The sequence below is a fragment of the Aotus nancymaae genome, unplaced genomic scaffold (assembly GCF_030222135.1).
Source record: "Aotus nancymaae isolate 86718 unplaced genomic scaffold, 86718_ANA_hifiasm-v0.15.2.pri h1tg000089l, whole genome shotgun sequence".
NCBI lineage: Eukaryota > Metazoa > Chordata > Mammalia > Primates > Aotidae > Aotus > Aotus nancymaae.
In genome coordinates this window covers 8,303,776-8,328,276 of record NW_026988504.1, presented here as the reverse complement: position 1 = coordinate 8,328,276, position 24,501 = coordinate 8,303,776, and the positions used below count along the sequence as shown (strand labels likewise).

The 24,501-nt window shown below is 52.9% G+C and overlaps 1 protein-coding gene across 4 annotated transcripts in view; it reads left to right on the top strand.

The window, feature by feature from the left end:
• Positions 1-23,369, top strand: part of RAB37 (RAB37, member RAS oncogene family) — a 72,072-nt gene extending 48,703 nt beyond the window's left edge. The window contains exons 2-10 of one of the 4 annotated variants that reach the window (XM_064369494.1): positions 7,328-7,438; positions 16,634-16,744; positions 18,351-18,392; positions 18,896-18,962; positions 19,055-19,107; positions 20,073-20,138; positions 20,655-20,711; positions 20,790-20,866; positions 21,062-23,369. In XM_064369494.1, the coding sequence (XP_064225564.1) occupies positions 7,328-7,438; positions 16,634-16,744; positions 18,351-18,392; positions 18,896-18,962; positions 19,055-19,107; positions 20,073-20,138; positions 20,655-20,711; positions 20,790-20,866; positions 21,062-21,167 (690 nt within the window). In that variant the 3' untranslated portion in view covers positions 21,168-23,369. Of the gene's footprint in view, positions 1-7,327; positions 7,439-13,149; positions 13,243-16,633; positions 16,745-18,350; positions 18,393-18,895; positions 18,963-19,054; positions 19,108-20,072; positions 20,139-20,654; positions 20,712-20,789; positions 20,867-21,061 lie in introns of those variants that run through there. The other 3 variants (XM_064369495.1, XM_064369496.1, XM_012447083.3) reach the window with 3 other exon arrangements.
• The last annotated feature ends 1,132 nt before the right edge of the window (positions 23,370-24,501 follow it).

Here is a 24,501-nt window from a genome sequence, read left to right as displayed (position 1 = left end):
AATTATGTGCCTTGGGGTTGGTCTTCTTGAAGAATATCTTTGTGGTGTTCTCTGTATTACCTGGAATTGAATATTACCTAGCCTTGCTAAGTTGGGAAAGTTTTCCTGAATGATATCCTGAAGAGTATTTTCCAACTTGGATTCATTCTCTTCATCACATTCAGGTACACCTATCAAACGTAGATTAGGTCTTTTCACATAGTCCCATATTTCCTGGAGACTTTGCTCATTCCTTTTTATCCTTTTTTCTCCAATCTTGTCTTCTCGTTTCATTTCACTGAGCTGGTCCTCGACTTCTGATATCCTTTCTTCTGCTTGATCAATTCGACTGTTTAAGCTTGTGCATGCTTCGCGAAGTTCTCGTGTTGTGCTTTTCAGCTCCATCAATTCACTTATATTCCTCTCTAAATTGTCCATTCTCGTTAGCATTTCGTCAAACCTTTTTTTAAGGTTCTTAGTTTCTTTGCATTGGGTTAGAACAAGTTCTTTTAATTCACAGAAGTTTCTCATCACCCACATTTTGAAACCTGCTTCTGTTATTGGAACACACTCGTTCTCCATTAAGCCTTGTTCCGTTACTGATGAGGAATTGCGATCCCCTGTAGAGGGAGAGGCATTCTGATTTTGAGTATTCTCTGCCTTTTTAGGCTGGTTTCTTCCCTTCATTATATATGTATCCGTCTGTTGTCTTTGTAATTACCCATTTTCTAACTAGGTCTCTGAGCGGACGTCCAACTTTTTGATTCCCAGCGCCGAAATCTGAGCAATCCACTGCGCCGGCCAAGACAGCGGTGTTAAGGTTGATGGTGCCTTTCTGCCCAGGAATCTCTGGACTCTGCACCAAGAACTGCCACTTTAAGGCACCAGCAAAACCGCCGCGCCGGCCACAAGAGTCGCTCTGGCAACCCGTGGAGCTCCTCCGCTGGGAATCTCCTGGTCCGTGAGCTACAAATATTTGTCTGAAAGTGTGGCGTCCTCTCGTTCTCTGCGCTTTCACTGGGAGCTAGGTGCCCGAGCTGCTAGTGGTCAGCCATCTTGGATCTCTCTCTCTGTTCACTTTTCTATTGAAGTTTTCTTCTGAGAGCTCTCCTTATTATGAGGGATATTACCATTTGTCATATATCTTGAAAATATCTTCCCTTTATCATTTCTCATTCTACTTCATTTCTGGAATCATCTGTCAACCAAAATATTTTTATTGCAGCAAACCTATCGATCTTTTTCTTTATGGCACCTGAATTTCCTGTCTTGTTAAGAAGGTCACTGAGATGCACTTTAGGAGCCATAGTAACCATCCCATTTGTCAGATTTTCTAAACGCTTTCCCTGAATAATAAAGTTACAGAAAAGCAGCAATAGTGTGCTTAGACAGCATTAGCACGGCTCCCGTCGAGAGGCCAGATAAAGTATGATTTATGTTATGCCCTGCTTTTATCAATGGTCAATACAACAGCTTTAGAAAAAGTTTTGCAGGATGGGCGCAGTGGCTCACGCCTGTAACCCCAGCACTTTGGGAGGCTGAGGCGGAGGATCACGAGGTCAGGAATTCAACACCAGCCTGCCCAACATGGCAAAACCCTGTCTCTACTAAATATACAAAATTTAGCCAGGCATGGTGGTGGGCGCTTGTAATCCCAACTACTCAGGAGGCGAGGCAGAAGAATCACTTGAACCCGGGAGGTGGAGGTTGCAGTGAGTGAAGATCACACCATTGCACTCTAGCCTGGGCAACAGAGTGAGACTCTGTCTCAAAAAAAAAAAAAAAAAAAAGGAAAAAGCTTTGCATCTTCCTCAAAATTGCAATTGCCCATTTTGTTATTCAGAGCCCCTTGCAGTAGGATCCGCTTAACAAATTCCTTACAGCAGTGTATACCAGGAGAAAATACCCAAAGGAAAGAACTCAGGCATGCAACATCAGACAAGTACCATACACCCCACATGGCTTTCCACTTTGCCTCGACTGTCAGCAAATCTGTACCCAAACACCATGCTCACACGCAGTGACCTCACTCTGGGGTGGAAGATTTGTCCCAACCCACCCCACCCCTACACACACACTATTCTTTGTATGTTTTCTCAGGCACTCTCTTGAACTGCCTTCTTGTACTTGTGGGTTTGTTTGAAACCACCTATCTCCATTGGAAGTGAATGAGGCACAAATACAGACATTAAAAAAATGACTCAAGCAGAGAGAACAAAGATGCTTGTCCAAATAATGGCAAAGTTGACCCAGAGGTTTCTGTCTGAACCACAACTAATTAACATTTCCATAAATGCTAAGAGGAGCGCAAAGAGGGAAGGCATGGTAAAAAATCTGGACCCAAAGTTGGCATTCAGCTTCTCCAAGCAGTGAAATTGGGAAGCAACCTGGAGAAACTTGAGGAATTTTCAGCAACTGCTGACTGGCGAGAGAAGCTCCACTATGCATCTGTGAAACCAGAAAATCTGAGACAAGTCTCAGTTAATTTAGAAAGTTTATTTTGCCAAGGTTGAGGACGTGCCCATGACACAGCCTCGGGAAATCCTGACGATGTGTGCCCAGGGTGGTCAGGGCACAGCTAGGCTTTATACATTTTAGGGAGACAGGAGACATCAAGTACATTTGTTCGGTCTGGAAAGGCAGGACAACTCAAAGCAAAGGCGGAAGACTAGAAGCGGGGAGGAGCATTCTTTTGAGTTTCTGATGAGCCTTTCCAAAGGAGGTAATCAGATATTTCTCTATCGGCCGGGCATCGTGGCTCATGCCTGTAATCCTAGCACTTTGGGAGGCCGAGGCAGGCGGATCACAGAGTCAGGAGATCAAGACCATCCTGGCCACGGTGAAACCCCGTCTCTACTAAAATGCAAAAAATTAGCCAGGCATGGTGGCACTAGCCTGTAGTCCTAGCTATTCAGGAGGCTGAGGCAGGGGAATCGCTTGAACTGGGGAGGCAGAGGTGGCAGTAAGCCAAGATCGCACCACTGCACTCCAGCCTGGCAACAGAGCAAGACTCCATCTCAAAAAAAAAAAAAAAAAGAAGCTACACATCTATCTCAGTGAGCAAAGGGGTGACTTTGAATAGAATGGGAGGCAGATTTTTCCTACGCAATTTCCATCTCGAGTTCTCCTTATTGTTTTTAGGGGCCTGAGATACTTTCCTTTCACATATCTGAAATAATGAATTTAGGCAGCTCCATCCCCGACATTTGGAGGCCAGGGCTAGAATACAAATGGAAGCCCACACACCACATGTCTTAATATCTTAACATTCTAAAGGAAGCTCAAAAGCTATCAAATCAAGTGTGTCTAATCTTCTCTCCTGAACAAAACACCGTCTTACCAACCTGGAAGCCAGGTTAGCATGTGGGATTCTCAGAAGTTCCATACTAAAATGTAGCAGCCTAGGGACAGCCAACCTCCTGTCCCCAGCCCCCCGCCCACAAGCTCCTCTCCTTCTCCTCCTACCCTTGCACACCCCAACCCCAAAGGCTCTCAGAAGAATGCATGAGGCTCCACATCAGCTCTTTCCACAGTCCCTGCCAACAGTCACCCCTTGGCCACACCACAGACTTCGGGACGCAACAGTAACAGCGACCTTGGGGCAAAGTGCAGTCAGTCTACAGGAGGAACAGGAGCCTTTGGCCTTGTGGACACATTGCTTCATGGGGAGGGGCACAAGCAGAGGAGGAGCAGGCCTAAGGGAGGTCCTAGGCTTAGGAAGAGATAATTCAACAATGCTTGTAAATAGATCAGTGCTGAGCAATCCATGATGGCCTAGGTAAAAAGCTCTTAGTCATTGCCAATGGATTTCTTTCTTTTTTTTTTTTTTTATTTTGGAGACAGAGTTTCACTCTGTCACCCAGGCTGGAGTGCTGCAGCACGATCCTGGCTCATCGCAACCTCCGCCTCCTGTCTTCAAGTGACTCTCCTGCCTCAGCCTCCCGAGTAGCTGGGATTACAGGTGCCCACCACCACATCCAGCTAATTTTCGTATTTTTAATACATATGGGGTTTCACCATGTTGGCCAGGCTGGCCTGAACTCCCGACCTCAGGTGATCTGCCCGTCTTGGCCTCCCAAAGTGCTGGGATTACAGGTGTGAACCACCATTCCCAGCCATTGTCAATAGATTTCTGAAGCTGATAAAAAAGACCATGACCAATGTGAGAGGATCATCCTGCCCCGCCCCGAGCCGAGGTTCAGCTGAATCTGAAACGCTGAACCCTGTGTGCACCCCTGCACCCCACTGAGCCAGAAAAGGTCCCAAGAAGACAGGACTGTTTCCTATGATGAAAACTGATGGAAACTCATCACCCTGGAAAGGAAAAGGATAAAAGCGAAAAGAATTAGAATCTGTCACGTTCTTTAGGACGTGAACAAGGGAAACATGGATGGACTACCCCTCGCATTTTGGAATATTTTCTCTAGAAAGCACTTCTTAAAGCCTGAGGAAGTTAGATTCTAGATGTAAATTATTAAAACCACTGCAAATAACAAACAAATGAGTTCTCTAACCCAAGAGGAAATAAAAGCCGGAGAGGTTCAGGAGGTGGGTGGGGGCACAGTCAGGGGACATCCAAGTCAACACCATGGACAACCTCATGGTCAGCAGACACTGATGCGGATTCCCTTCCACACCATTGTCAGAGTTTAACAGTGGCTGGGCCTGACCCAAGGAGGCCCGGTCAATCACTATGCTTTTATGGATTTGTTGTTTTTATGTCTTTATGTTTTCACAAGTCCAGCTAAAGTTTGCATCTCCTAGTCCTTTTAAACAGTCTTTAATTCTTGTCTTTGGGAAGAGTCCACTGTCCACTTTGAAACTAAGGCATTGGCTGGGCATGGTGGCTCACACCTGTAATCCCAGCACTTTGGGAGGCCGAGGCGGGCAGATCACGAGGTCAGGAGTTCGAGACCAGCCTGGCCAATATGGTGAAACTCCATCCCTACTAAAAATACAAAATTAGCTTGGTGTTGTGATGGGTGTCTGTAGTCCCAGCTACTCAGAAGGCTGAGGCAGAAGAATTGCTTGAACCTGGGAGGTGGGGTTTGCAGTGAGCCAAGATAGCGCCACTGCACTCCAGCCTGGGTGACAGAGTGAGACTCCATCCCCCCGCCCAAAAAAAAGAAAGAAAATAAAAAGGAAAAAAAAGAAACTAAGGCATTTATCCACTCCCCCACTCATTCATCCATTCATTGAGGGTACCAGCCTCTGGGTGCATGTAGCGTTCTTCTTAGTTGTTTATGATTTTCTTTCAAACCTTTCACCTGAACTTCCAAGCTAATTATTGCCCCTACTCTTTCTCAGTTCAGACCTCCCAGAGGAAGGCGCCTTCCCCCTCTTTCCCAGAATCTGCTTTTCTTTGAAAAGTTGTCTGCTCCTTCCTCTAAGGCCAAGTGTGAAAGACACATACCAGCCATCTGATTTTGTTTTCTTCTATAGACTGGTTTTTTGGGGTTCTCCCATGCAGGAGATCTATGGACATTGTATTAGTCCTGGTCTTCCAAAGAGGAGAGTTAAAAGGGAATTAAGCCAGGCACAGCGGCTCACACCTGTAATCCCAGCACTTTGGGAGGCCAAGGCGGGCAGATCACGAGGTCAGGAGTTCGAGACCAACCTGACCAACATGGTGAAATATCATCTCTACTAAAAATACAAAAATTAGCTGAGTGTGGTGGTGTGCACCTATAATCCCAGCTACTCAGGAGACTGAGGCAGGAGAATCGCTTGAACCTGGGAGGCGGAGGTTGCAGTGAGCTGAGATCAAGCCATTGCACTCCAGCCTGGGCGATAAAGCAAAACTCCATCTCAAAAAAAAAAAAAAGGAAATTAAATGTGCAAGAGTTTTACTGCCGGAAATGACTACGAGAAAAACAGAGTAGATGCCAGGGAAGCTGGGGGAGCCTTGACACCATGATGCAGGTTGGATCCCCCGTGAAGGAGAGAGGGCAGAAATGTTGTGTGGAAGTATCCTAGACCACCTTGGAGTCTCTGGAGGGTCGTGCAAGGCCATGAGGGAGTCCTTGAGCAAACTCAACTGTTAGAGGGGTCCTGTGTCTCCCAGGAACAGGGCTGCCTCAGTGTCCCTGCCTTGCTCTGCCTTTGGCTTGTAATTGCCTGTAGGAAGCATGACTTCGGTGCAAACACAACAATGATAGATTTTAGAGCATGGCAGTGGGGACCCTCCGTCATTTATGCCCCTGTGGTTGGAAGTCTGAAAGACACATTCTCATGGTCACTTCAGATGCTCATAAACTTGGGTTGGAGGGAGATCTCCTCTGTGCCTTCATGCCTCTTTCAGTGACTTCAGTGGAAAATCGAGACTTTAATATGTTTGTGTGCCTGGGTGTATGTGTGGGTGTCTGTGTGTCTGTGTGCATGTGTATGTGTTTGCATGTATGTATGTGCGTGTCTGTGGCTGTGTTTGTGTTTATATTTGTGCATGTTTGTGTGTATGCTGCATGTCTGTGAATGTGTGTGCCTGTGTGTCAGTGCCTGTGTATATGTGTCTGTGTGCATGTGCACATGTCTGTATGTGCATATGTATGTGTATAGATATATGTTTGTTACACATATCTCTGTGTGTTCATGTGTGTGTGTGTGTGCATGTCTGTATATGTATGTCTGTGTGTTTCTATTTCTGTGTATGTACATGTGCATCTGTGTCTCTGTGCATATCTGTGTACGTGTGTTTCTGTGTGCATATGTTTGTGTGCACATGTGTCTGTGTATATGCATGTCTGTGCAAATGTGTGTTTCTGTGTGTGCGCATGTGTGCTTGTATTTGTATATGTGTGTACATGTTGGTATATGTGTGTACATATTGGTACACATGCTTCCATGTGTGTGTCTGTGTGCATGTGCACATTCTGTGTGTATGTGCATGTGCATGTGTGTGTTCTATGTGTATTGTATGTATGCATGTGTGTTTCTGTGTACACATGTGTTTTGTGTGTCTGTGTGCATATGTGTGTCTTCTCTATGTGTGTGCATGTGTTCGTGTGTGTGCATGTTTGTTCTGTGTTCCTGTGTGCACGTTTTTGTGTGCATGTGTTGTACATATGTGTCTGTGTATGTATGTATTTCTGTATGCATGTGTGTTTCTGTGTGTGTCTGCATGCATGTGTGTGCTCTATATTTGTGTGTGCATGGGTGTTCTGTGTGTGTATACATGTGCTTTTCTGTGTCTGCAGGTGTGTGTCCATGTCTTGTGCATGTGTGTTTGTGTGTGTATGTGCATGTTGTGCACGTGCATGCTTAGAAAAACCCACTCCCACAGCCACAGGGACATCTCTGAGGCTGGCTCACATTGCAGCCCCTCACCCCTCTCTCTGTTGCTCCCTTCCAGACCATCCTGGTGGGCGACAGTGGCGTGGGAAAGACGTCTCTGCTGGTTCAGTTTGATCAGGGCAAGTTCATCCCGGGCTCCTTCTCGGCCACTGTGGGCATCGGATTCACGGTAAGCACTGGCTGGCACTGCCAGCTCTGCACCTGGGCTCAGGGCCCCAGTGTGTTTCTGTTGAGCGCCAGCAGGAAGCAGCTGGACACCACTCACATTGGCTCATTCATGGAGGATTAACGAGAAGACTGTTCCCCGAGGTGCAGGAGGGTGTTGGGTGGCCAGGAGGGAGGGTGCACTGCCCCTGGGTAGTCTAGGAATTCCGCTCACCTCTACCCTCAGGCAGGAAGGGAAGGTACCCTCACCAGAACCCAGGGGCAAAGAGGACTGTTGGGTGAGCCGCCTGGCAGGAGCTGCGTGGGAACTTCAGTGGACGGACCAAGCAGCCCATGCGAGCCCTCCAGGGAGGCAGCCAGGAAAACAATCCCCTATTCCTCCTCACTCTCCTGATGCTCCCCATCTCCTTCTGGGGCTCCACACTGGATGAACACAAGTGGAAACCAGAAAGCAAAAAAAAATCTTAATATGGGATCGCTCAGGTCAGCCCTCCAAGGCAAGAAGATTCCGGAGGGACAAAGGGATGACAAAGTTTTCAGCACAGTCCAAACTTAGCATTGATTGACACACGGGTCTCAGGGAGCTGGCAGGCCAAGGTTACAGTTCCGTGTTTAGCCCTCGGTAAAATGGTAAGAGAGTGGCTTGGGTTAAGGAAGCCCAGCACCCTCCCAGCGCCCTCGGCTTTTTCTGCCCACAGCCCTTCTGTGGGCCAAGAGATTCCTCCTCTCCCACACATCCCATCTCCAGGCACTGTCCCATGCCTGCAGCCGCAGCTGCCTAAAATTCCTGGGAAGACCTTGGGAGAGGGTTCCACTCCTCTCTCGGACTGTGGCAGGAGGAGCAGGGCCCTCTCTTGGGACCCCAGAATCCTAGCATCCCGAGATGGAGAAGAGCAAACATCTCTTCTTGGACAACGCAGATGTTTGGGAGCTTCTGGGACCAGAGCACAGGGCCTGTGAGGTCACACTCGGGGTCTGGTCACAGCAGTGCCATGCTGATGGGAAGAGAGAGAGGAAAACCCAGAAAATGGGCTTGCCCACTGGGTCACAGCCAGGAAGACGGGTTCAGAACGGACATGGTTTCTGGGTGAACTTCCAGGAGGCAAAGTGGAAGCAAGAACTTGACTCGGGTGTGTTCTGGGGCCTGGAGTCATCCCTGAAACACCAGTGCCCAGGGCTCTCACCCGACTGGGAGCGGCTGGGCTCCGGTAGTGCTGAATAGGGCAGGGCTGAGACCCAGGAGGCCAAGGCTGCCTGGCAATCCGTCTTGAACCACACTGCCATGAAGCGGACCAGAATGACCTGGTGGCAGGCGTCACCTGCCCCAGCCCAGGCCCAGTCTGCCCTCAGCAGCCAGGGCACACCCTGCCCTCAGGGGCACACCACATCTCCTCACCCACCTTTCTGCCTGTCTGGTGAGGAGGGAAGAGTGGGGTGAATGTGGCTGAATCAGACATGCAAAATCTGATTCACATTCCACAGACCACAGAGGTGAGATCTCCACATTTTGCCGCTAGCTTGGGAAGAAAATTGGGGCCGATTCCTTTTGAAGGAAAAAGAAAATGTGTGGTCAACTATGAGCCCAAAGCTCTGAGACGGGACAGGCTGGGCTTTCTCCGTGGGCATGGCCAGCACCCGATGTCCTGGTATATCTCAGGACAAACCTGTTGGCTGCTTACACTGAGTGGGGGCCTGAGGCCCTGGCCCGAAACAGCCTGGGGACACCTGAGCAAAGAACTGGAGGACATCGGGGTCTCCTCCAGATATCAGCAGTCTGGGGGTCCCCAGAGAGCCAGGCTACCAGACACTCATTTACCCATCTGTCCTTCACACTGAGGTTTGATATTGCATGGATAAGGGCCCTATCGCCGGCCAGGCTGAAGCCTGGAATTCCTGCGTGATGCGAAGGGAGGCAGAAGCTCCCACTGGCTCCACTCAGGAGGCTAAGTGCGGCCCAGGTCAGGGGAGGGACGGAGCCCCTGGTCTCCCACTTTGGAGGAGCCAGAAGTGAGCAAAGTAACAGCCTGGGGAGTGCCTTCACCCCATAAACTACCAGACCCACTGCCTTCTGGAAGTGGGATCTCCCCAGGTCCTGTGTAGATGCCTCTCAGCCAAGACCTTCCCTAAATTCTCCAGCACCAGCTCTATCAAACTGGCTGTGGGGGTCCTGCCGATGCGGTTATGGGGCACTGACGTCAGTAGCGTTCACCAGCCAGCCCCTCCCACCACAGTTCAGGTCCTCCTTGTTACCTCTCTCCTCAGTTTCCCCCAAATTCCCTAGTCTTGCCTTAAGACTGCCGCAAAATTCCTCTTTCAAAACCCTCACTCAGGCCCGGCATGGTGGCTCACGCCTATAATCCCAGCACTTTGGGAGACTGAGGCGGGCAGATCACTTGAGGCCAGGAGTTTGAGACCAGCCTGGCCAACATGGCAAAACCCTATCTCTACTAAAAATACAAAAAATAGCCTGGTGTGGTGGTGTGAGCCTGCAGTCCCAGCTACTCAGGAGGCTGAGGCAGGGGAATAGCTTGAACCAGGAGGCAGAGGTTGCAGTGAGCTGAGATAGCGCCACTGCACTCCAGCCTAGGCAACAGCGAGACTCCATCTCAAAAAAATAAATAAATAAAATACTCTCACTCTGCTCATCCCCTGCCTGAATGCGTCCGCAGCAGGTGGGGTCCCCATGACCCGCTCCCCCGGGGGGCACTCGCCCAAGGCTGCCCTTGAACACCCTGCAGAACATTACAGAGGCTCTGGGGAGAGTGTACGCACCCTCCAAGTATGACATTGCCCACACATCGCAGACCCGGCAGGCCAGACAGGGACTGCCGGGAGGAGAGCCCACAGCTCCTCTCCCGTGTTCAAGGACTTCTTCCCTCGATCAGAATCCTCCATTCAAACTAGCACAGCAACACAGCAAGGAAGTTTCGCTGCTCCTTCTGGATGACTCACGCTGATGTTCAACCCTCTCTGTTCCAAACCCATCAGAGGACACAGAGGGCCTTGGAGCCAACAACACGAACCACAGCTGGAGGCTGGAAACCTGAACGCAAGGTACCCGCAGGGTCATGTTCCCTCTGAAGGCTCCAGGGAAGGGTCCTTCCTTCCTCTTCTACGGCCCTGGCGGCTCCCAGGAACCCTTGGCATTCCTTGGCTTGCAGCCGCGTGGCTCATCTCACCTCTGCCTTCACCTGGCTGTCTTCCCTGTGTCTCTCTCTTCTCAAGACACCAGTCATACCAGATTAATGGCCCACCCTATGCCAGTATAACCTCATCTTAATGAATATCTGCAATGACCACATTTCCGAGTAAGGGCACGATCTGAGGGGCTGGTGGTTCAGACTTCAACCTATCTCTGGGGGACACAATTCAACCTATAACAGCATGGTTTACAGTAGAAGGTGAGCACGGGGCACAGCCCCCATCCCCTCTCTCATTCTTCCTCCACCGTCTACCTCCTGCAATGAAAACCCGAATCCAGGTCAGGCACAGTGGCTCACGCCTGTAATCCCGACACTTTGGGAGGCTAAGGTGGGCAGATCACCTGAGATCAGGAGTTCAAGACCAGCCTGGCCAATATGGTGAAACCCTGTCTCTACAAAAATTAGCCAGGAATAAAGGTGGGCACCTGTAATCCCAGCTACTCAGGAGGCTGAGGTGGGAGAATGGCTTGAATCTGGGAAGCAGACATTGCAGTGAGCCGAGATCGTCCCATTGCACTTCAACCTGGGCGACAGAGCTCCATCTCGAAAGAAAAGAAAAGGAAAGAAAAGAAAAGAAGGAAGGAAGGAAGGAAAGAAGGAAGGAAGGAAGGAGGGAGGAAGGAAGGGAGGGAAAGAAAATCGCATCCCAGGTCAGGTGCGGTGGCTCAGGCTTGTAATCCCAGCACTTTGGACTTTGGGAGGCCAAGGTAGGCATATCGCCTGAGTTTAGCAGTTCAAGACCAGCCTGGCCAACATAGTGAAACCTCATCTCTGCTAAGAATACAAAAATTAGCCAGGCGTGGTGGTGGGTGCCTATAGTCCCAGCTGCTCCAGAGGCTGAAGCAGGAGAATTGCTTGAACTTGGGAGGCAGAGGTTGCAGTGAGCTGAGATCCCACCACTGCACTCCAGCCTAGACGACAAAGTGAGACTCCATCTCCGGGAGCCCACGGCATTGAGCAGACCTGGCATTATTTGCAGCAAGAGCCTCTGGCATCCAAATAGCAATCAACACCATGGCTCTGTAGCGGGCTGTGCAGCCTCCTCTCCGGTTGGTGTCTCCCTGTTTGAGTCCTGCCCTATGCCCAGCTGAGGTTATAGCATGCCCACCTCCAGAAGAGATAACCCACACTTCTTACTGGAGATCAACTCTGTCCCCACTCAGGGCACTTCTCCCAGCTGCCAGAAAATAGCTCCAACTGATGAAAAAAAAATACAGGGCTGGTGGCTGGTGTGCAAAGTCAGTCCCCACAGGCCTAGGGTGGCCCATAAGCCACATCTGCCCCTGCTCCTCACCTCCACACCTAAGTTAAGAAGTGCAGGCCAGGTACAGTGGCTCGTGCCTGTAATCCCAGCACTTTGGGAGTGTAGGAAGGGGAGGATCACCTGAGGTCGGGAGTCAGACCAACTTAGCGACATGATGAAACCCCGTCTTTACTAAAAACCCCAAAAAATTAGCCAGGTGTGGTGCCGCGCACCTGTAATCCCTGCTACTCAGGAGGCTGAGGCAGGAGAATCGCTTGAACCAGAGAAGCATCTCAAAAAAAAAAAAGGTACCGGTACCCCTCTCCAGCTCTCCTCTCCCTACACACCCCCCAAACAGTCCCTCTGTAAAGCACCCGTCCTGTTCCTTGGTGACCTGAAGCTGCTTACAGAATGTGGAGATGGGGGTAATGGAAAGGGCGGCCCAGGTCACAGAGCCCCTGAGCTCTGCTACTGGCACCCCAGGTGCCTGGGATATCCTGGCAGCTCTGCTCAAAATGATCCACGACTTCATGAATTCATTTGGCTCCTCCTCCAGGCCAAGGTGAGTGTCACAGGTTAAGAAGGCCCGCCCCGCCTTCAGGAGCCGTCCACTTGGAGATGTGTGCTGCGCTCTCCCCTGGTGGGACGTTCTGGGTACAGCCCAACAGGCCAGGGTGATCCAGGGTCAAAGTCCCCGCACCAGGCAGAGGCCCCAAAACACCTCAGCTTACTTGTGCAGCAAGGCGAGTGTGGGTTGGTTAACAAAACTATGTTCAGATGAGCTCGGGCCGGGTGTCTTAGCAGAAGCGGAACTGTCTGGGCGCTATCCGCGGAGGCACAGCCCAGGGGTCCCCAGCTCCCCGCCTCGCCACCTGGGGACCGCCCACGGCCCGGAGCTCGGGCGCCGCCTGCTGTCGCGCTGCGCAGCGGCTACGGGAACGCGTCCGCAGCAGGCGGGGTCCCCGCGGCCCGCTCCCCCAGGGGCAACCGAGCCCGCGGCTGGCGACCACAGGGGACCGGAAGATGTGGCCCAAGCCCACGGAGCCGGGCCGGTGTTGCTCGGGAAGGCCGTCTGTCCCTTGGCGCCAACCCCGCGGCTCTGCGCGCCCTCGGGGAACAGCCAGCTCCTAGCCGGTGGCGTCGAGGGGGCGGCGGGAAGGAGGGAGGAGCCTGCGGGGTCCTGGTCTAAGGAGGGGAAGGAGTGGGCGGGGCGGTTCCTGCGCTCTCCCTCGCCTGCGGGCCGGCCCTGCTCACCTCTCGTCTGGGGACATGACGGGCACGGCTGGCGCCACTGCCACCCAGGATGGCGAGGCCCCCAAGCGCTCCCCGCCCTGCAGTCCGAGCTACGACCTCACGGGCAAGGTGGGTGGGCCTTCTCCGTGAGACCCCCGCCCTCCTCGGCGCAAGCCCCTTCCTGGCTGCGTCTGGGTTGGACTCAGCCCTTCCCCCGCGGGTATCTGGGTCTCCCAGAGATGAGAGGGAGAGAGGGTCAGGACACAGCCCCTGGGGCCGTCCCAAGCCCTAGGGGTCTCTGCTGGTTCGGTGGGGGCGGGGCGCGGAAGATCGCCAGGACTGAGTGATCCCCCCCGCCGGCCCCAACTCAGTTCTCTTCTGCCACACTCTGGCCGATTTGAGCCCCCGGGAGCCCATGCTTCTTGGTGAGGGTTAGCGCGCAACTCTCAAGGTTGAGAAGCGCTGGGAGCTCAGGCTGGGAAGCGCTGGGAGATGGGGACCGCACGGAGACTCGGAGAGGACGTCCCCTGCTGGCGGAGCAACTGGCGGTAATGCCATTTTCCGAGCTAAGCCCTGAGCTCTGACATCCCGGTTTGAGGCCTGAGGTCCCCCAGCTGCTCCCTTCCCTTTTCACCCGCTCCAGGAACTGCCTCCCCACCTTCCTCTCTCAATCGGAAGCCCCTCCTCCCAGAAGGAGGTTGCCAGCCGGCCTGCAGCCCACCTGGGAATTCTTCCAACCTGAGAAAGATCTCAGTGAATGGTCTCTCACATCCTGCACTTGAGAGAGCTCCTGGGATGCTCTCTGGGGCTTGCTCCCTTTACAGGAGTGCCCTGTATGGAAGCGGGTGGGGGCAGCAGTGGACACTGGTCTGTCGCTTTCCATCTATGTCCTTAGAGTGAGCAGGTACCAGAAACTCTGAAAGAATTGCTGAGGGAGCCTAGAGCTTCCACTTCTCCTCTGCAGGGTTAGGGGTGGCGTGAGGGCTATCCTGGATTCTGCCGCATGGCCTTGAAGGAGACCTGCCTCTCTCTGTGCCTCGGTTTCCTCCCCAACACCAGGGCTTACCCTTGCTGGAAGCCTCAGCCTCCACCCCAGTGTTTCAGGGGAAGCCACTCAGCAAGTCATCTGCCCAGAGCCGTTGAGATAGGCGTCCTGTGTGGGCTTGTGGCAGGAAATGGGCCCCTGCACCCTCGGGGAACGGGGAGCTGCTGCTGCCCAGGCCCCAGGCTGAGGGGGACTGCCTGACCTTGTTGCCCTGCAAACCAGCTGGATTGTTTGCCTAGGAGGTGGCCATGCTAGGCTGCTGTTTGTGTTTGGTGGAATCACCAAGCTGGGTGGGTAGCTGGCATCGTTTGCTCAAGGCAGCTGTGATCTGTAAAGTACACAAAGACTGGCCCTCCCTCCCTCCTTCCTGCTCCGGGGCTGGAACCCAGGAGCCAGGGAGGAGTGGAGGCTCCAGAGAGCTCCTATCTCCCACCAGGCCATCTGTTCCCAGGCCAAGCAACACTGGCAGGAGAGTTGGTCCCCAGCCTCCCCGGAACTGCCCCAGGGGACTGAGCCCAGGACCCTCTGAGCGGAGCCTGGCAGGCACTCCTTGGACCAGACGGGTGATGGGGGCCACAGGCAGGCAGTTCCCACCCCTGTGCCAACTCTTCCCTGGGTCTTAGGTGGTTCACACCACAATGACTTGCTCTAGCCATGACCAGACTCTAGAAAGGCCTCAAAGAAATTATCCCTCCTCCTTCTACCAACTATGGAAACCATGCCACAGAAAGGTTAAGGAATCTTCCTGAAGTCACACAGTAGGCCATTTACAAACCAAGACCCATCTTTCATACTCCTTCTGCTCAGCCGCCCCTGCTTCTCCACCAAAGTTAACTCATCCCAGTACCCCATGCCAACAGCAGGAATGCCTTTGGGCTCCACAGTCAAATTCAGAGCCTCAAAAATCATTCAAACCTAGTCCCCGCTCAACCCATGAAGTCATCTAACCAGCAGTTGGGAAAATCCAGCATTGGGTCTAGATCCCTGTTCTCCAAGACTGGGGAATGACGGGACAAAGGGCTCCTCTCCACCATTCCTGCGTGTCCCTGGAGAAGATGAGCAGAGCCTCACAGACAGTAAAGGAGAGGGCCACACCCCTCCGTAGGTTCCTTCCCTGGCACTCCTGTCCCCGCTACCCACAGCAACCCCAGGATGCCGATCTGCAGCCATGCATCCCACAGGGAAGGTTTCTGCTGAAAGAACTTCCGACTACACATCTCCCCACTTAAGTATAAATTTCAACCTTCCCTAATTCATGCAATTTTTTTTCTTTTTGAGATGGAATTTTCCTCCTGTTACCCAGGCTGGAGTGCAATGGCGTGATCTCAGCTTACTGCAACCTCCACCTCCCAATTTCAAGCTACTCTCCGGTCTCAGCCTCCCGACTAGCTGGGATTACAGGAGCATGCCACCATGCCAGCTAATTTTTGTATTTTTAGTAAAGATGGGGTTTCGTCATATTGGTCAGGCTGGTCTAGAACCCCTGACCTCAGGTGATCCGCCCACCTCAGCCTCCGAAAGTGCTGGATTATAGGCGTGAGCCACTGTGCCAGCCTTTTTTTTTTTTTTTTTTTTTGAGACAGAGTCTCACTCGGTCACCCAGGCTGGAGTGCAGTGGTGCAATTTTGGCTCACTACAACCTCTGCTTTCTGGGTTCAAGCTATTCTCCTGCCTCAGCCTCCCAAGTAACTGGGGTTACAGGCATGCACCACCACTTCCAGCTAATTTTTTGTATTTTTAGTAGAGACGAGATTTCACCATGTTGGCCAGGCTGATCTAAACTCCTGAACTCAGGTGATCCGCCCATCTTAGCCTCCCAAAGTGCTAGAATTACAGACAAGAGCCACCGCACCCGGCCTTATGCAACCTTTTAATAAACATAAAATGTCATTAGAAACTTCCAGATGAATGTCGCAACCGCCCCCTAAAAGGAAACCCAAACAATAGTCGTTATAGAATATGCAAATGACCATTCCCCACCCCCAGCAGATCTTGATAGACTCCCTTGGGTGGGAATCCTTGTCCAAGATATTGACACTTCCTTTCCCATCAGCGTAGTCTAGCCCATGCGTGTACTCACGAATGGGATGACATGAGCACACAGAGGCGCGGAATCTCTGCACGATGTGGCTATGGGCAAATGTGGCCAGCGTCTAGACTGTGCAAATGCGGTGTTTCTCTGGGGCCACCAAGCGCACTTGGGGACCTATTCATGGTGAGGTCTCAACTCAGGCTTCCAGGAACTTGAACGAGGGCAGGAGGGTCAGAGGGAGAGCCTAGGAGACTGAGCCAAGGAGCTTGGAGAGGAGAGGCAGGGTGAGGGTGGCGGCAGGCTTTCTGGAAGCAGGTGCCCCTTGGTGTGGTCAGCATCCGTGCCAGCACCCATTTCTCCTCTGATCCTCTCCATGTGTCCCTCCTGGAATCCCAGAAGCTCCCTCTGACTCCCTATTAACTGCCTCTGCCCCCACCTCCTAGGTGATGCTTCTGGGAGACTCAGGCGTCGGCAAAACGTGTTTCCTGATCCAATTCAAAGATGGGGCCTTCCTGTCCGGAACCTTCATAGCCACTGTCGGCATAGACTTCAGGGTGAGGTGGCTGCAGGCGCCTGCTTCCAGCGAGCCAGGGCTGTGGCTCAGGCACAGGGGGTTGCCCTCCCATTGCTCACCCTGGCTCCCAGGGACTCCCGAGGCTCAGGGCTGGAGGGCACACAACCCACTCCCCCAGGACCACAGAAGTGGCCGGGTCAAAGTAGACTGGGCAGGGTTGGCTCCTTGCCCAACTACAAGATACAAGAAAACAAGACTGAGTCTTCATGTCCACCTCCATTCCTGGGGGACTTCTCCCAAGCAGGGCAACCACACACATGGCATAAGCAGAATGTCTTGGCCCTCAGAGCCCCTGCTCCTTGCCCTCCTACCTGTGCCCCTTTGGCAAGACCTCAAAAGTCAAGCAGTCTTTCTGGAGTTCCTGGGAAGCACAGCCCTGCTCTGGGGTTTAGGAACTGGGCTTGGCCCAGTGCAGTGGTTCACACCTGTAATCCCAGCACTTCGGGAGGCCAAGGCAGGAGGATCACCTGAGGTCAGGAGTTCAAGACCAGCCTGGTCAACATGGTTAAACCCTGTCTCTACTGAAAATACAAAAAAAAAAAAAAAAAAATTGCCAGGCATGGTGGTGTGCACCTGTAATCCTAGTTCAAACCAGTTAAAAAAAAAAAAGTAAAACTAGTAAAAAAAAAAAAAAAAAAAAAACCACCAGGTGCGGTGGCTCAAGCCTGTAATCCCAGCACTTTGGGAGGCTGAGGTGGGTGGATCACGAGGTCAGAAGTTCAAGACCAGCCTGGCCAAGATGCTGAAACCCTGTCTCTACTAAAAATACAAACATTAGCCAGGCATGGTGGTGGGCATCTGTAATCTCAGCTACTCGGGAAGCTGAGGCAGGGAATTGCTTGAACCCGGGAGATGGAGGTTGCAGTGAACCGAGATCGCACCACTGCACTCCAGCCTGGGTGACAGAGTGAGACTCCATCTCCAAAAAAAAAAAAAATAGCTGGCTGGCCACGTGGGGAAACAGCAGCTCACCAGGGACCCTCCCTCTCACTTTGACAACTCCATCTTACAAATCCTCGTCAGAGATGCTGAGTGCTACCACCCAAAGCACCCGACAGAGAAAAGATCTTACCCTGGCAGGTGGGGCGCTACAGCTTCAAGCAGGCAGAAGGCAAACGCTTCCTTCACTAGAAATTAGCGGGCAGCTAGAGGAAAGATGCCACTGCAGATGTAGCCTCAGGACCCCAGGATGCAGGCAAGCACCCCATCTGCAGGGGCTCAGTCACAGTCCCAGGCCAGGCTCCAGGAGAGGGAGACCAAAGTGAAAAAAAGGGCAGGGCCTCCAGCAGCACCCAGGCCTCCAGCCCTGGGCTGCCTGATCCCTGGAGAGCGCCAGGAAGCTTCTCAGGGTCCTCTTGCCCTGCTGTTGTGTGAAGGGCAGACACAGTCCCCAGAAGAGAGGACTCCCACAGTGGAGGTGTCTGGGGATGTGGTTCCTGCTGCCCTGATGGTATGATCCAGCTGGAGATGGTTCTGGAGCTCGCTGCACCCACTCTAGGCCTGGAGAGGGACCAAGACAGGATGTCTACAGAGCTGAAGAGCCACCCAACTCCTGCCCTCCCAGCCTTTGCCTTTTTCTCTTTCAGAACAAGGTGGTAACCGTGGATGGCATGAGGGTGAAGCTGCAGGTGAGACCAGAGGCTGGGGTTACGGAGGGATGGTGGAGGATCTGCCCTTGCTTCTCACCCTGAACCACAGGAGGCCTGCAGCCCTGCCCTCTGCCTGGGGTAATTTCCTGTGGGGCCCAGGAGAGGAAATGGCTTTTGTTTGTTTGATGTCTGCAGAAAAAGCAGTTCCCAGGCACCCTCTCATCTATGAAAGGCGACTCAAAATGCCTTCAGACAAACTTAGCCTCCATCTGTCTCCTCCCAAGCTGCCTAGGCTTTGTCTGCTCTTAGGAGGTGGGACATCCCCAGTCCCTGGGCTGGGGGAGAGGAGATGATCTGAATGAGCTTGAGAACTCAATAACTGCTACTCTCCAGGTCATCGGATGCTTAGGAGCTCATGAGAACCTAAAGAGGGAAACAGCCCCACCTTCCCACAGACATCTCATACCACAAAGCAGGCCCCCTCCACCCAGCACAGTCCTTGCACCCTGCCTCCTTCTAACCATTTCTCCATCTCTTCCCAGATCTGGGACACCGCCGGCCAGGAACGGTTCCGAAGCGTCACCCATGCTTATTACAGAGACGCTCAGGGTAAGTCCCTTGCACCCTCCATCCCCTACCCCAGCCCCTTGTAGCACCGGTGCTGCTGCTTAAGTCCCCTCTGTGATCCTCTCCCCCTCCAGCCTTGCTTCTGCTGTATGACATCACCAACAAGGCTTCCTTCGACAACATCAGGGTAGGTCCTCCCTTCCCCAGACTCCCACACATAAGCAGCCACAGCAAGGTCTCTGCAGGCTGAGGCTGCTTCCGGCCCTGTGGAAAGGGGGTGGAGCGTGGAATCCTGCTGCCTTCTGAAAAACACCTGCTTGTGACTCAGAAGTCGTGTCTGCTGCTTTGTATTTGATGGCCATGTGGGCATGAAAGCCAAGGAGGGGGTTGTGACCCTGTGCCACCTGCATACCCCTCATTCTGATTCATGAAAGTGTTTCGTGAAAAAGTGTTCAGAACGGCCCCCACTCCACCTTGGATAATTATCCACAGAGACCAAGGGGAAAAACCCAACCAGAAAAGTCCACACATACATCCAGGGCAAGTTGCAAGAAAGTGACTCAGTCAGGCAAAGTGAGTGGCTATGTCCTCACAACCAAACTATTATAGAGACAAAAATTTGATAAATTCGAGCACCAATTCGGTGCATAACATTGTATAGGATTCATGAATTCCCTGACCTCAAGGACAGTTTGTTGACAAGCAAACTAAGAGAATAAAACATCTATATAGAAAAAGGATGGAAAATCCATGGCACTCATACTGCCACCTCCAACCCCACACTTGTGGCAGACATCACTAATGGATCACAGTACTTTTGATCACTGAAACCCTTATGTGGTCTTAGAATCTTCAAGAGGACACACCAAGAAATCACTGGTGACAATCAACTGATTTGTTAGATAAGGTCTCCATACAGCTGGATCTTCCACAGAACTGTTAGTTGCACAGCATGAAATGGGGAGGGAGAAGCCATTGTGTGAGCCACAAGGAAGGCCATCCAGGCCTGGACAGGCCAGAACAAAGGTACAGATGAGAGAATCCACAGGGCATCATGTTCAAGGTAGTGAGTAACTGGGGATAGTTAAACTGGGCAGAAGAAGGAAGGGGCGGCGGGAGGAGAATGCCAGTCTCAGTATGCCTCTCCCACAGGCCTGGCTTACTGAGATTCATGAGTATGCCCAGAGGGATGTGGTGATCATGCTGCTAGGCAACAAGGTGAGTGGCTCCAGGGCAGGGTCAGCCCAGCCCTGCACTTCCTCAGCCCTGGCCAGCATCATAACCACCCAAGAACAGTTGTCTAGGCATCGTTCCTGAAAAGGACTCTGCAGGCTCCAGCTCGGAGGTCAGACATATCTGGAGGCTTCTGCCCAGCCCACCTGCCCCCTTTAAAGCTCTGGAAAGTCCAACTTGCTGTCTGAGAAAGCAAGGGACACCCACTTCTCAGCCCCCTCAGAGCAGAGTGAACAGGGTCCTAGGTCAGGGGCTAAGACTGCAAAGGGTTAGTCCCAACTGCTGTCCCCTTCCAAGACTGGGTCACCACACCCTTTACCAAGGGTGAGATCCCAAGGCTGGTAGCAAATTGGGCAGAAACCCTGGCCCCAAGCCAATCACATCTGCCCGCAGTGCCTTGAGCCACCAGCAGAGGGCAGGCAGTGCCTATGCCTGGGGCAAAATATGGTCCGGCTGGGGCGGACGCCTCCTTCCCCTGAGTGACCCATTTGGGCTTGACAGGCTGATATGAGCAGCGAAAGAGTGATCCGTTCGGAGGACGGAGAGACCCTGGCCAGGGTAAGTGACTGTCTGTGGGACAGGGTGAAGGGTGGGGGCAGCCCGAGGCTGGCCCTGAGGACACACTCTCCCGGGCAGGAGTACGGAGTTCCCTTTCTGGAGACCAGCGCCAAGACGGGCATGAACGTGGAGTTAGCCTTTCTGGCCATCGCCAAGTGAGAGCTGAGCAGGGAAGGGAACTGTGCAGGGCAGGGCGGCACCCTCCAGGAATCCAGCAGGGCCCCGCCCCTGGACACACCTGCATTCTGCAGGCTGAGGTCCATTTGCTCTGGACCATGGGGAGGGGGAAGGGGGCTGCTCAGCTCCTCACCCCAGCCGGGCCCAGCCCAGCCCATTGCTTTTTCTTCAAGGGAGCTGAAATACCGGGCCGGGCAGTCAGCGGATGAGCCCAGCTTCCAGATCCGAGACTATGTGGAGTCCCAGAAGAAGCGCTCCAGCTGCTGCTCCTTCATGTGAATCCCAAGGGGCAGAGAGGAGGCTCCAGAGGCCCAGGGGATGCAGCCATCCCCCGCAGGCCTGGCTTATTCCGAGCGCCTGAGCCAATGGGGAGAAAGATGGAGGACCCAGTGCACAGCCCGTTCCTGCCAGCGAGCGGTACTCCAGCTCCTGCTTGAGTTCCTGTGGTCTCCCCATCCAAGGGGAGGGTAAAACACTTAGCTTTTATTTTAATAGTACATAATTTAGTGCCAAAAAAAGCACCTGGATGCCCAGAAAACCAAGGCTGGGACCTGGTGCCCCTTTTGCTTTCTAGGACTTGGGGGGGCTGGGCCTCCCTCCTAGACATAACAAAGGTGGTGATGTTATGGCCCCAGCTCCGCCCCAGGGGACACAGATGCACTTTGGGGGTGAGGGCAGGTGATGACTCCACCACACCCTCAGTTCAGCTGGAGAGAGGCTGAGCTGACCACAGCCTTCACTGGCTCCTGCTCTCCAGGAGCTTATCTGCGCCACATCCCCCAAATACGTGAGCCTTTGTGCTGTGAGGGAGACCAAAGCCTCAGGGACGTTGAGAGATACTGGAGATGGGAGGGGGAAGCCAAAGAGCAGAGACTAGGGTCTGGCTGGCGACCTCTGGCCTTACTAACAACCCCCTGGAGGCGTGCCCCCTTTCTCCAGCACACAAGCACATTGGGGCACCTGGAAATACTGGTTCCAGGATCCTGTTCTCTGGACCTCAGATCCTGGGGAAGCCCCTCCCTGCTGAACCCCTGGCTTAGCTACCTTTCTGCCTGTGCCCCTAAAAACCTCAGGTCAGAACTAGGAAAACACTTTTGCTTTTTATTTTTTTGAGATGGAGTCTTGCTCTGTCGCCCAGGTTGGGGTGCAGTGGTGCAGTCTCTGCCCACTGCAACCTCTGTCCCCTGGGGCTCAAGCGATCCTCCCATCTCAGCCTCCCAAGTAGCTGGGATTACTGGTGTGCACAACGCCTGGCTGATTTCTGTATTTTTTGTAGTCACGAGGTTTTGCCATGTTGCCTAAGCTAGTCTTGAACTCCTGAGCTCAAGCGACCTGCCTGCTAGGGTGGGATTACAGGCAGGAGCCACCACGCCCAGCCTAGATGTTTCTTCTTATCCCAATCCTTTGGCAGGCATGCAGCTCCACAGGCGATTTCTTCAAACAGCTGAAGTGTTTAGCTTTCTTGGGTTAAGAGCCAGATAAGGAGAAATCCCTTTCCTAGGTTTGGAATGTGTTGTGAACAAAAAGAGAAATCCCTGGCTCCTGGAGCTGGTGGGAGATGAAACTCAGCAAACCCCACCTGACATTCATCCGTTTAAACCCAAGCTCTGTCTCCTCCCTGACCACCCATGCCTTTTTTTTTTTTTTTTTGGAGACTTGTCTCACTCTGTTGCCCAGGCTGGAGTGCAGTGGCGCGATCACAGCTCCCAGCTTCAAGCAATTTTCCTGCCTCAGCCTCCCAAGTAGCTGGGACTACAGGCACATGCCACCACGCCTGGCTAATTTTTTCTTTTAGTAGAGATGGGGTTTCACCATGTTGCCCAGGCTGGTCTCAAACTCCTGAGCTCAGGCAATCCGCCCACCTCGGCCTCCCAAAGTGCTAGGATTACAGGCGTGAGCCACCATGCCTGGCCACCTTTTTTTTTAACTTCTCAAACAGATAACAGGGCCTAAACTGCTTTACCTCCCCTCCTACTGAGTCAGGTTAGGGGGTGGGAGGTCACCCATGAATGAATTAAACCAATGCAGTATGTGTAAAGCAAGCCCATGTGGGTACGTCTGGGGTAGAGAGAGGGGTAGCAAGGAGTTCCTGTGGCCTCCTTGGTCACATGTCTCCCAAAGCCCTGACCCCTGCCATCGGAAGTGGACAGGAGACATGAGGTCATGACCTACAGGCACCTTTTCTGCAGCTCTGTAGGTCTGGGGAGGGGGAAATAGGGAGGAAGAAGTATGTGCTGCACATTTCTGAGGCTACTGCATTTGCTTTCAAGGCAGAAATCTTGCTCTCAGCAGTCAGCAGCTCCAGTTTGGGCCCGATAAGGAAGTTCTCCGTGGCCTCTCCCAGGCACAGCAGGGAGGAGCCTGACATTGCCAGTCTCTTCTGGGGCCCAAGACAGGTTGCAGGAGATCCAATCACCTAGACAGCTCTGGGCCTCTTGCATTTGAGTTTTTCAGAATTAAATTGCAGTATTTTGGAAAGCACATCCCGTCCACCGTTTCTTTGAAGTGAGTGTGGGAGGGGTGTCCTGTTGACGGAATTGTCATTCACTGCCAAAATCATTCCATCCTCCTTCCTCAGTGTCTGTCCTGAGGGTCAGCTCCCCCTTAACGGACTGTCTCCCTACCTCTGTGACCAGCCTCTCTTTGGCAAGAGGGAGCTAGAAGGCTTATCTTACAGTCCTAATCATTTTTCTTTCTCTGTTGAAAAAAAAAAACCAAGGCTCTGTTCCCTGTGGAGTGTACCCAGAGGTTGATTACCTGAGTCTGTTCTGCCTCTCCCCTAGCCAAACGCTGACACCAAAGCCCACGCCATTGCCCTAGGTGTCCTGTCTTCAGTGAGTTGCCCCTCGAGGTCCCAGGCTCTCCACGGAGTCCGCACCTCTGCACCTTCCCAAGCAGGAATCAGAACCTGCACTCCTCTATGCGAGCCCTGGGACAGTGCAAAGGGCTCCCAGGGTTCCCACAAACGGAAAAATGTTATTCAAACAATTCTGTAGGGTCCGAGGAGGTCCTCAGTCTTAATTCTCAAGACTGCCTGGCCCTCGCTGCCCTGCAGGAGCGGTTGCCGAGGCAACAGCCGCTCCCCCTTAAGCGGAGCTGCTCCCCCTTAAGCGGAGCTGCTCCCCCTTAAGCGGAGCTGCACACATGCGTTGGCTAAAGGCTGTTAAAACGTTGGCCAGTGCAGTGGCTCACACCGGTAATCCCAGCACTTTGGGAGGCCGAGGTGGGCGGATCACCAAAGGTGAGGAGTTTGAAACCAGCCTGGCCAACACGGCGAAACTCGGTCTCTACTAAAAATACAAATAGCCGGGCGTGGTGGCGGGCGCCTGTAAATCCAGCTACTCGGGAGGCTGAGGCAGGAGAATCGCTTGAATCCAGGAGGCGGAGGTTGCAGTGAGCCGAGATCGCGCGACTGCACTCCAGCCTGGCGACAGAGCAAAACTCCGTCTCAAAAAAAAAAACAAGAAAAAAAAGTTAGGGTCCTTTACCCGAGGGCCTCTCCTCACTCCCCGCCACAGGTAGAGGAAACCAGGCCGGAGCCGGCGGGCCCCACCGCCCAGAACCGAGAACTGAGCGGGCCCCGCCCCTGCCGCCCCAGCGCTGGCCGCTCGGC